The following is a 12,002-nucleotide window of genomic DNA, read 5'->3' on the forward strand; positions in this document are numbered from 1 at the left end:
TGCATTGCATTTCCATACACTGTCTACTAAAATACCAATCCAAACCTAGCAAGAAAATTGAGCTAAGATCCAGACAAGGTCATCTAAACGATAGCAATGATAGCACACCACCATAAAGTCATCAGTTGTTCACTGATCCCCCAGTCACTTCTCAAGATCTGTAGCCCCAAAGCAAGAACCAGTGTTGATAACAAAAAACCCACAATTTGGTCAACACTCAAAGCTCCAGAAGGAATACAGATCCAAAATAAGACCGATGTGCAGAAGCAGCTTGCCAGCAGTCAACATTACATTCTTTTGAGTTTATCAGATGTTAAAATTGCTGCAAAAGTGGATGTGGTCTCTGTGGCAGATCCTATACAGTTATGCCAGGACAATAGTTTCAAAGCTATAGAAGCTTTTGCTCTGCACTCTGCACTGCAAGCACAGATTTTCCACCCTCTTCTGCCTGGTCCCTGGACCTGGCAGGGGAACAATTAGAACCACTGCTTCTTTCCTATTCACAAAAAAAAAGCATTGCTGCAGAAGCCAAGTTTCTCTGCTCTTTTTTTCTTTCAGTCACTGCTCCTGGACAGTAGGAGCCTGTTTGAAAACACCACAGCATCACCTGCCAGCCTCAGCTGCTGGCTAGAGGTCACTCCTTCAAGAGCTGCCCAGAAGCCTTCAATAAACTCTCAGCTATAAAGGACTCAGTGTACAAATAAAACAAGGAACCACCTGCAGTAAAAACTAGTTGCCTCTCTTGCCAACTACTTCCTTCCAGCTGACCACTGTTAAAGTCTTACTTGTTCATAGTCCTTTCACCCTGCAAGGTAGTTTTGTCACAGGACAGCTCATTGATTTCATTACTCATTACTGGATTTAGCACACTACCACCTAAATGCTCCCATTAGGGGAGACTGCTTTGGCCAATGCAGAGCAAATATATCCAAGGCTTTGTTAAGCAAGCTACCATGAGAGCTCAGAACAGCAGATACAGTAACTTATTAAAGCAATTACTTTAATGCCAAGCAGTTGAACTAATTTGTGTACTTGCAGAAACTGGTTTAATTGGCCTAACAGTGAAACATGTAGATAGAAAATATTTACAAACTGTGGAAAAACAAACGATGCATCATGCAGTGTTTAAAGCAGTGATGCCATGCAAGTCATGTCTAAAACAACAAAAAGTAGTAACTTGAACTAACTCAATCAAAGCTGCTGTCTGAGATAATCTACATTTGCTGCACTTACGTTTTCTGTAGTTCCAGTAATTACATGCAATCCATCATAAGTTGATTTGATGTACATTCCCTAAATAGAAAGAAAAATGAAAAACAAGTTTAAAGGCAAAACAAACCACATAACTTATCTGATTAAAACACTGGTGGCAACAGACTCAAAACATTATTAAAACCAGTTAATTCATATATTCTCCCTAGAAAAGTGTGTGGTCTAATATTACAACACTCTAAACTTCTTCACAGATCATGTTTAATGTAATTTATTATAATATTTATAATGACTTGAAACACCTAGTGTATGGAATGAGACTTAGAAATGCTCTCTGGTTGGTAATACCAAACACTGCTGGTTTTGCTGCCTTGTCAGTCTTCAGCCTTGAACAGAACTTTATTTCCTTCTACCCACCCTGCTCCAGAGAAATACAGGTTTTTCTAGGTGGCCACCAGTTCTCTCCAAACAGAGCGGACTCACACAGGTGGGCTACAAGTATTGCTGACATGTTCTTTTACAGCTTCTCTTGGTAAGTCAATACACAGACAGCCTCATAACCACAATGCTTACACAAGCACTAAAAGTCCCAGCAGAGTATTTGTGGCTCTGTATGTTAATGCTGAGTGTGAACGCAAGGACAAATTTGATGAAGTGGGTGTTGACTACAAACGCACCAAATTAAAAATCACGAACAGGCTATTAACTAATAATTACATAGATTTCCCACAGGAGGTGACAAGCACATTGATTTCATCATTTATGAACAAATACATAACTACCTTTCCTTTCTATATCTGTTGTTAGAAACACACTGAGAGGTACAGAACTGGATGTCCTGCTTTTCAGGAGCTGAAAGCAGCTTAGCTGCCTGAAGTTACCGCATTTGCTTTAAAAGTAGATGCAAAAATCTTTTTGACCCTGCCCCTCCAGGCAATTCCCTGCCTGTTTTCCTGTCAGTATCCAATTGGGAGCGCTCACCTCCTTGTTTCTTACTTAGGTCAAGCAAGACTGACTCAGCTTCTATGCAGCTTGTGCACTAACAAAGATGTTCCCATAATTTCAAGAATGCATGACTGATTCAGTCAAATCCGCTGGCCTAGGTAAAACTATATAGCACAGTAAGACTGTACAGCTTCCCCTAAAAATGTTCATTTCTCCTGCCTTCAGGGCTAGGGGTGAATACAAATGCATGCAACGATTTGAATTCCATCCAACTCATTCTAACACATCTGTTCCCTAGACAGAAAATCCACAAAGATTTCAAATTAAGTTTCTCATAACCAGAACTCATCTAAGCAGAACCCATTGAACAACCAAGAGTCAGTAATAAGACATGCCCAAACAATTAAAAAATTCTCATTTTCCTGCTAACAGCAAACCTCCAAAATTCTCCCACTCATCTCAATCTTGCTATAAACACACATTAAAAAGCATCTTTCAAAACCCAGACATCATTTCTCATTGCCTTCTCCTTGTCCCAGCCCCCTTAGAAAAAAAATGTGGTTATGGTAACCTGAAAAATTAAAACTACTAGCTTCACAAGCATTTGTAAATTCTCCAATATCCTGGCTAACACAGAGATCTTTAACAATTTATGGGATCGAGCCTATTAATGTGCATATCTGTCCCTGGCAGCCACTCCAGAACACCACCTAACAACTGACCTTTAGGGCTCCTTCTCGTGCCTCTTTCTTTTCCCCACAGATTATTATCGGTTTTGTAAATACACACTTGCATTGGCTCACATGGCTACCTATTAACTACTTGGAACATCAGAACACTCTGGAATTACTTCTTACCAGGCCTTCCCCAGGTTTGATGTTGGTTAAATGGACCTCCTCCAGGCACGCACACTGGCTCATCAGCGGGTCTGTAGTAGATCGGATAGCTTTATCGCAAATGCCATTTAAAGTCTTGGCCTGCAATGAGAATATACAGCAAACAGTTAGGAAAATTCTCTCCTGGCTTCTTCCTCTTTCCATTTTCAAAAGATGTAAAGGAAATGAGTTCTAAAATCACTGAAATAGAAGATTCATTTGTACAGATCTATTCTTCAGCATGTTTACATCCTTACTGTAACACAGAAACAACCTGTTTTCAGTAGTGCCACCTTACCATCACTAACACATGCTGACACACCCTCTGTCTGAAAAAATAAACACATAAAACATAGCAAAAAATTGGGTTTGGGGCTTGTTTGCTTTAAACAAAACAGAACCATTAAATATTGAAACATTTTGACAATTCCTTGTGGGAACAATTGAGAGTTTTTCATGTTGTTCTATATTTCTGCTACAAGGATACAACCGGCCACATGTCAAAAAAAGTGATGTGCTGGCCACTGACATGGACAAAACCTTGCAGCATCAGGTAGGACCATCCAGCACGTAAGTGCTTCTGCAGTACTTCTCTCCACTGTGCCTCTGAACTGACCTCTTCTGGAATGCTTACACAGGCAAGGTTCATGTTTCCTTTTGACCAAAACATAACTGATCCTAAGCCAACATTATTACTAAAGGCTAATTCTGACCTTGGCATCTGTGTCAGTAAAGCTGGAGGCAGAATGGCATGTAACTAACAAAATGTCTAATTAGACATGAAAAAAAAGAAGAAAAAAAAAGTCAAAAAATAAGTGCCCTCTCTACACTCTCAAATTGCATTATGTCTCATTTTGTTTTCTGTCTTGACTTCAACTGAAGAAAGGCTGACACTCAAAGTAGGTTACAAAATCTTAAAGGAGAGGGGAGAGAAGATTAGTACACAGTACTGTAGTTAGGTATAAACAGTTTGGGAACCTGCAAGCTAAGTCACCTTTCACAAGGGACTTGAATCCTTCAGTCAAAGTAGACACATGTAATTACAGACTGGGGGGAGCTATGTCATAGGAAGACATTGGTTTGGATTACAATGGTCCCTGGAAACAATAGCACCAATGTTTTCTGTTTCATTTTACGTCAGATTTATAAAGCAGCAATAAAATAAATCAAAACAATGTTAAAGTGTGAATGCGAGGAACTGCTCAAACAAGGGAAATCCAAACAACAATACCTACTTCCAGTGTGGGTGTGCACAGATGGAAAAAGAAAGATGCAGAAAACTCCCTTTTACACGGTCTCATTATTTATTAACAAAATTATTTTTAGTTATTGTGCTACTAAATTCCTAAGCATCTATGAGCTACCGGAAGGCCTTATCAAAGAGCACAGCCTGGTTCATGTCAAAAGCAGGAAGCCATGATTAACTGTTACAAAATATAAAAAGCATTCCATTACACTCTGCGTTTGGTCACAAGGCCGCTTCAAACAACCCCAGAAACTCAAACTCAAGTACAGAGCCAGAGCTTCAGTTCTGTGGCAGGGCAGTTCTTTTACATGAAGCATAATAAAGCAGAGCATCTGCTTGTTAAGGCATTAAATGCGCTTCACAGGCATAATTGGTTTATTTAGTCTGTGATCATTTTACAGTACTAGTCCTCCCTTGAAAATTTGAGGTTAAATTCTCTTGGAAATATAGCTATGTCATGAAACTTTAGGGAATCCTTGACTCTATGCTATCAATGCACACTACCCATCTGCTGAAATTTCAATGATTTCCTCTACAGTAAAGAATATTCACAAAACAAGTCATAGTAATGTTTACTTGCATGATAAGCATTGTGCATTTGAGACTGAAAAGCTGTTGTCAATACAGCCAGCATAGAAGCAACTGAAATGAATGTGAATGCAGACAGCAGAGTTTAAACAGAAACAAACTTACCACAGTCTGGACTTTATCTTCCATGTCAGCCACAGTGCAATCCTAAAAATAAAATGAGAATAAACCCCCTACATTAACCAATAAACATGGAAACAAATCATCTCTGAAAACTCTGCAAAACTTCCATTTTAACCTCAAATAGAAATAGAGTTATTCATGCTGCAGGGATTAGATTAGTTTCACCCAGTAGGGCTCAAAAGGACTGTTAAGCAACTATTTTTTGGCCCTGGTAGAAAGCAATAATAAACCTTGAAAACTAAGAGAATGTGGGATTCAATTACAGCAGCTGACTTTTCCAGAAAAGCAGAACCCTGAACAATTAAATCAGATTCTCAGAAGGCCAGGCAGATGTGTTTGCCTTACACTGATAAACCCCAATTCAGGTACTCCTCTGCCCCAGGCATGAAAATTGACCTAAAGCACACCATTAAAAATAGAAGGGAAAGCGATTTTTTAAAAAATATCCTACCAATGACATTTCTGAAGGACAGAGGACTGCACACAAGGCATTATTTACACAGCCCAGGTATAAAAGCCTTTGAACTGAAACAAGTTCGTGTAAGACTCTAGAATTCGTCACTGTTTTCTGCAAGTGGTGCTGAACTGGAGAATGATATTATTCTCAGATTAAAAAGTTAAAACAGCACATAAATAATAAAACAAGATTTACAATATCTACAAGGAGAAAACCTCCAAACATTTTAATAAGTTTAAGAAGGAGTCATGTTGGAGAAGTTTGTGGAGGACGTTCCCCTGCTTTTCTCTGCTAAATACATCTGCACAAATCAACAGCAAATGCCATCTATCATCACACAGCCAAAATGCTCAAAATTGCGAAGTCCTTCTGCTCCCACTCATTTCTGTTTATACTGCTTATTATGTCAGCCCTAAAGTTTGGCATGGAACTTTAAGTAGAGTAAAACCCTGCCCTTGAATCTATAAAGCTATCATCAAAAGTAACTAGAATCTGCCTTGCTTTATTATGATATGCTTTTATGCATCATTTATGATTATGTAGAGCACCATTGGTTCTATGAGAGCCACTCTGGCCTCTTCTTCACCATTAGAACTGACCACCTGTTTCTATAGTCTATACCTTAAGAAATACTTTTGGAGTTTAAAAACTCTCCTGAAGATTTTTCAAACTGTATCTTTTTTCCACATCAGCAGACTCCTACAGACTATTCTAGCATATGTGCCCCGTCCCAGGACAAAACTGTGTTGGTTGGTTCTTCCCCCATTAATGCTTTCCTCATATGTACCAACCCCATCTTTTATTATAGCTCATTTCCAATTGGCAGAGAAGTATTCTGACATTTATTAAAAGGCCAGGGTTGTATTCTCAACTTCCATTCCCCTGCCATCAAAGGCTGATCTAAGAGCAAGATCAGACACCGTTTTTAGCAGTTTTATTAATACATCAGCAATCTCCTATCTCAGCAATCTCCTGTAACACTCCTGGGTGAACACTCAATGCTCCTAGAAACCTGCACTGTTGTACTGCACAACCTGTACACCTGTGGCTGTAATCACTGAGTTTGTGCCATTGCACACGGAGTGCCCCAGCAGGAAGGGCGCTGAGCAGCAGGCATGTGCCCCTTGGGGTACCCAGACACTCTCCTTTCACAAGGACACAGCTGACAGGACTGGGTGGCATCACAGCTTAGCAACACTCAGGATGTTTCTGTCCTTTGCCATCATCCCTTCAGCGTGGAGAGGGAATCACTCATGTCACAGGGCATGGTCCTCCCGAGTTCAAACATTACATGGGCACAGAATAATGGGTATGAGCAAGTTTGGCAGTCACTGAAGTGTGCAGACAGAGCTTCACAGCCACGGCAGTGCCACACTCTCAGAACAGGCTCAAAACCAGGCAGCAGTATTCAGACAGCAAAATTATGTCAACTGCTAAGATTGCCACAGTTGCTACTTGTCCTTTTAGCTATTATCTGTACAAGCACTCATCATACAGGTAAATTAAAGTTTGGAAAAATATTCTGGTCCTGAAGTAGTGGAAGCAGTCTGGCTAGTGGGATCTGTATCATAAAGGTGCCAGCTCCTTCCATTACACGCAGCATTTCCCATTTGATGGCTAAAACATCCTGCATGGGACAAGATCTATGGAGTCTACAAACATAGGGATAAAAACCAATGGAGCCATATTTTTGTTTAGAGTTAGCACTGATAACTGTTTTTCAACATGCTGCTTGGGTTCTGAAAATCTTCAAATGCAGATCAACTATTTCAAAGAATAACCCTCTTTCCAGCAGAGCTGAAGAAAATAAGAGCAGCCTTTAAGCTGCAGTCACTTAAGATACAGACAGCAATACCAAAATTGGTAATCAAATTGACGGGCGGGGGAACAACAAAAAACCCCGCACGACTCGTGAACACACATAGCTGAAACCGACTTTCATGGATGCTCAAAGTAAAAGTTAGCTCTCATTCCCAGAACTGCCTTTCATTAGCACTCAGCACAAAGCAAACATCCCCTTTCCTTCCCTTTCGGAAAGCAGAGAGGAAAAGAAATCAGCTGACCTTTTGAACAGTAGTAGTGAGGTCCAAGCAGAGCTGAATGATTCTGTTCTTCATTGATGAAAAGTCAGCAATACCTGTAAATGGGGTCCTAAAACAAGAGAAAATTCCCCTTAGATTGGTGGGACCAGCCTTCTCCCATCCTACCTTACCAGTGAGGAGGAGCATATGAGAGTAAGTGCTGCAACTCTGACACTGACACAGGTGTGAGTATACTTCAACAGCGTAATCATTCCTGACTGCATAGTCCTGCTCCACTCTTGCACCAAAACTGGGAATTTTCTACCCCTGTCCTCAGGTTTAGCAGTGTAGGCCTCCAACTTTCTGACTGGACAGGGAAAAAATGATTCTCTAAAAGGGAAAAAACAGATTTTCACATTTTACACACTGAGATGTAGTGAGACTTAGAGAAGAATCATTACAGGTAGGGTGGCTTTAGGGCCTGTAGAGTCCTACTTCTGACCTTTCAGACATCTGCAAAACCTACAAGAGGGGTTGAGAAATAACCATAGCGGGTTTGGAAATGGACAAGCCAGCAGTTCAATGACTGTGAGTTACAGACAAAAAAATAGGATGAGCTGCCAGCAAGAGAGTGAGAGGAGAGGACCAGGTGAGAGGCAAGAACTGTTAACATCACTGCCTGGACACAGATCAACTCCTTGCCTGAGAGCAGGATAAAAGTGCTCCTTGCTGCCAGTCCCTGTGCAGTTATTCTCCTAACTTTCCTTCTCAGGAAAGCTAGCAAGGGCTTTGAGAATTTATGTTATCATGGACTGCACCCCTGCCAGCACCTGACCTGTTGCAGCTGTAACAAAGTAACTCTGGCTCTTTCCAGACAAAAAAACCAATTAAGTAAGACCAAAAAAAAAGAGAAAACATAACAGCAGAAGGATAATCTCTCCCACTTCTCAGTTTTCAAATCACATAGCTAAGGCCATGATTTCAGCAGAACATTAAAAAAATCTTTCAGGAATGACAAGTAATTTAGAAGCTGGGAAAACCATATGTATGAGAAACTGACCTAAAAGGGAACACTCATACTTATATAAACACCAGTTTGAATGCAACGTTGACAGTTTTATTTGTTTTAGCAAGAGTAAAAGTGCAAGAACAGATACCCTAGGTTAAATTTACCCACTAGAGTTCTTCCAGCAACACCAAAAAAAGGTTTATTGATGTTGATGTTGGCAACATATGATCATGTTGATGTTAGCAACATCAAGATCTTTACACCCAAGCATCTAGCAAAGGCCCTACAAAGAGAAGCAATTCATTATAGCAGCAAATTAAAATATAACCATTTTATTCTTACCTGTCCAACCATGCAAGCAAGGCTTTGGCAGCACCAATAAGCTCTACGACAGAAGTAAGGAATTCATTGGGGGGCTTGCGAGAGGTATTTCCATCATAATTGGAACATTTCCTGCGGCTGCTGATGTAGTTTTGCAGATTGTTGGATGACCCTCGCAGCTTGAGAACCAGGTTCTTCATATTGTCTGTTTCAAGGCCATAGTTCTGCAAGGAACATTATTAAGCTTGATAAATATCCTTGTTGAGTTTTCCTATTTATTATAAAACAAGTTAAAAGTTCACATGGGATGAAAAGCCTTGATTATTTGCACAACTTTCTCATGGTTTTTGGCAAAAACGCTTTCAAAGATTTGTTCTACACTATAGCCACTAAAGAATACTTTTGTGGGTGCCAAACCTCAGTTTCTGTTATTAATGAGATTTAAGGACACCTTTAAATTAGAATGAAGTCCCAATGTCCTAATAGATATCATTTACTTGTTAATAACTAGATTGTGTTGTTTTTCTTTGTGTTAAAGAAGAGCAAGCATTTTGGTTTTCTTAAAATATTTTCTATCCTGTGGTAAATCAACACTGAAGTAACATTTCATTCACAACTAAAGACAAGTTAAATCTGGTAAGAGATGAAAACATCAACAGGAAGCAAATGCAATTTTGCAATCAAAAGCTTGAGTAAATATTTGGACCACCAGTTTTCAGTAACTGTGCTCCTTGGCTACAACAGTGCAATTATTTGCAAGTTTGAGGACAGTGTTAACATCATACATGGTAATTAAACCCATTTTTAGACATCATATTTTTCATTCGTTTACAAAACCTAAAAAAATAGTCTGGCCTACAACTTCAACCTTATAAATTCAAATTCCTACTTTTCTTGAGAAAAAACCCAAAACAACAAAAAAAAACCACTCCCACCAGAACAAAAACACACAAAAATACAAGAAAGTCCTGCCCTTCACTATTCTTTTGCTGCTACAGATTATTGCAACTAACCTGCAAGTTCCATCATTCAGTTAGATACACTCTCTATTCTTTCTACTTTCCTACTCGAAAACCTAAACCAACTAAGGCAAATTTTAATTCCATTTAATTCCTAGTTTCCAGTACTTCCTAATACCTGCTCAGGAAGGGAAGCTTCGGAGGTCTTAGACCAACCTCCTGCCCAGAACAGGCTCATCTGTAAGCTCAGACCAGCTTATTCAAGCTTTTATCTTGTCAGGTCTTGAAAACCTCCAAGGACAGAGGCCACAAACTCTCGGGGCAGCCTGATCCACCTGGTCTGACTGTCCTCAGAGTAAGAAAATGTTTCCTTATCACAGAATCACAAGGTTAGAAGAGACCTCTAGGATCAAGTCCAACCCAACCTAAAACATGGCACCATGTGCCACATCCAGTCTTTCCTTAAACACATTCAGAGATGGTGAATCCACCACCTCCCCAGGCAGACCATTCCAATATTTTATTACCCTTTCTGTAAAAAACCTTTTCCTAATATCCAGCCTGTATTTTCCTTGGCACAGCTTAAGACTGTGTTCTTTTGTTCTGTCAGTTGCTGCCTAAAGAAAAAGACCAACCCCACCTGACTACAGCCACCTTTCAGGGAGTTGTAGAGAGCGATAAGGTCACTTCTGAGTCTCCTTTTCTCCAGGCTAAACACCCCCAGCTCCCTCAGCCGTTCCTCACAGGGTTTGTGTTCCCAGCCCCTCTCCAGCCTCGTTGCCTCCTCTGGATGTGCTCAAGCGTCTCAATGTCCTTCCTGAACTGAGGGGCCAGAGCTGGACACAGCACTCGAGGTGTGACCTCACCAGTGCCCAGGACAGGGGAAGAATCCTGACCTCCCTGCTCCTGCTGGCCACACCATTCCTGATCCAGGCCAGGCTGCCATCATTAGATCCAGCCTGAACCTCTTGTTTCAACTTCTGCCATGCACAGCCCAACTCAGTCATCCTGACAACTGTTCCCCACCATGGTGGGTGCAGGGGATCTGCTGTTGGGCCTCCCTGGAGATGTCTCTTTCCCAGGCTGAAGAAGTCCCAGTCCCTCAGCCTCTCCCCAAGGGCAAGGACTCCAGCCCTGACCAAGGTGAGAGCCCTTTACTGAGCTTGCTCTGGTTTCCCAGTACCTTTGCGGTACCTAGAGGTAGGGGGCATATTTAGACTAAGGTGTGACAACTAAAGGGTGATAAACACTTCCCTCCCTCTCCCACTAATGCAGACCAGGATGCTGCTAGGTCCCAGTGCTGCCTTGTATCTCCATTCCCTCCAGGGTGAAGCATCTGTAAAACAGGCTGCAATATTTCAGATTAAGTCATTTACAAAATGTAAGAATCTTTGACCCAAAGAAACACACGTCTCCAGTGTATGGAGAGGTTTCAGCTACACAGCTACCTTTAAAATACTACTACCTCCTATGGATAAGATCCCAGTGGGTTGAAAGTTACACAAGTGCCTCTCCCCTCCACCTCAGGGCTCTTGGCAAGGAAATATCCTTAAGCGCAGCCAGGAGTAGGGGTTGAAAGGATATGTCCAATTTTAAAAAATGCCACTGTTGCAACAGCAAAGGATATCCTTAAATTTTCCAGGATCACAGAAAGGGAAAGATCTGGATTACTAAATAACTTTGAAGTACTTGTACAATGTGATGTGTGAACTCATCACCCTTTAATTTTAACAAAAACAACAACAACAACAACAAAACACCCCAGCACCTCAAGAGCATTATTTGGATGTATTTCTTGCAGTTAGTTTCATCCTCCTCTCAGAAGATTGAATATTAGTCTATTTTTGAGGGAATACTTTTTCACAAACAGGTCTGGATGTGGGACAAGATCCTATGACCACAAGAACATAGCCACATATTAGAAATCCTCTCCTTAAAGAGGGGAACTAGAGAATGCCGATTCCCTGCTTTCATAAAGGGACAGAAAACAGAAAATACTTTTTCTGTGCAGAGGTATAACCACCCACACACTTTGAGCAGAACTTGAGTTTTCATGTAATTGAGCATCTCCAGATTTTTCTTTCTGTTATTCAGATGCAGAAGCTCTGCCAGCCACCTGTGGGTGCTTGAGATTAGATGTGGCACCAGCACTTAAGAGTACACCTGTTGATATACCAGATAAGACTTCGGGCTTAAAACATTCACATACCCCTTATCACACCTCTCTCACCTTATTTATACCATGG

General features: G+C 40.8%; 1 protein-coding gene across 1 annotated transcript in view; it reads right to left on the minus strand.

Moving 5' to 3' along the window:
- CNKSR3 (CNKSR family member 3) overlaps nucleotides 1–12,002 on the minus strand; it is a 55,366-nt gene that overhangs the window by 11,673 nt on the left and 31,691 nt on the right. Inside the window, exons 3-7 of the mRNA XM_063390141.1 lie at nucleotides 8,819–9,021; nucleotides 7,510–7,597; nucleotides 4,972–5,013; nucleotides 3,015–3,134; nucleotides 1,234–1,293 (exon numbers count right to left, since the gene is read on the minus strand). Of these exons, the coding sequence (XP_063246211.1) occupies nucleotides 1,234–1,293; nucleotides 3,015–3,134; nucleotides 4,972–5,013; nucleotides 7,510–7,597; nucleotides 8,819–9,021 (513 nt within the window). The remainder of the gene's footprint in view (nucleotides 1–1,233; nucleotides 1,294–3,014; nucleotides 3,135–4,971; nucleotides 5,014–7,509; nucleotides 7,598–8,818; nucleotides 9,022–12,002) is intronic.

The sequence above is a fragment of the Prinia subflava genome, chromosome 2, assembly GCF_021018805.1.
Source record: "Prinia subflava isolate CZ2003 ecotype Zambia chromosome 2, Cam_Psub_1.2, whole genome shotgun sequence".
In the NCBI taxonomy this organism is placed as follows: Eukaryota; Metazoa; Chordata; class Aves; order Passeriformes; family Cisticolidae; genus Prinia; species Prinia subflava.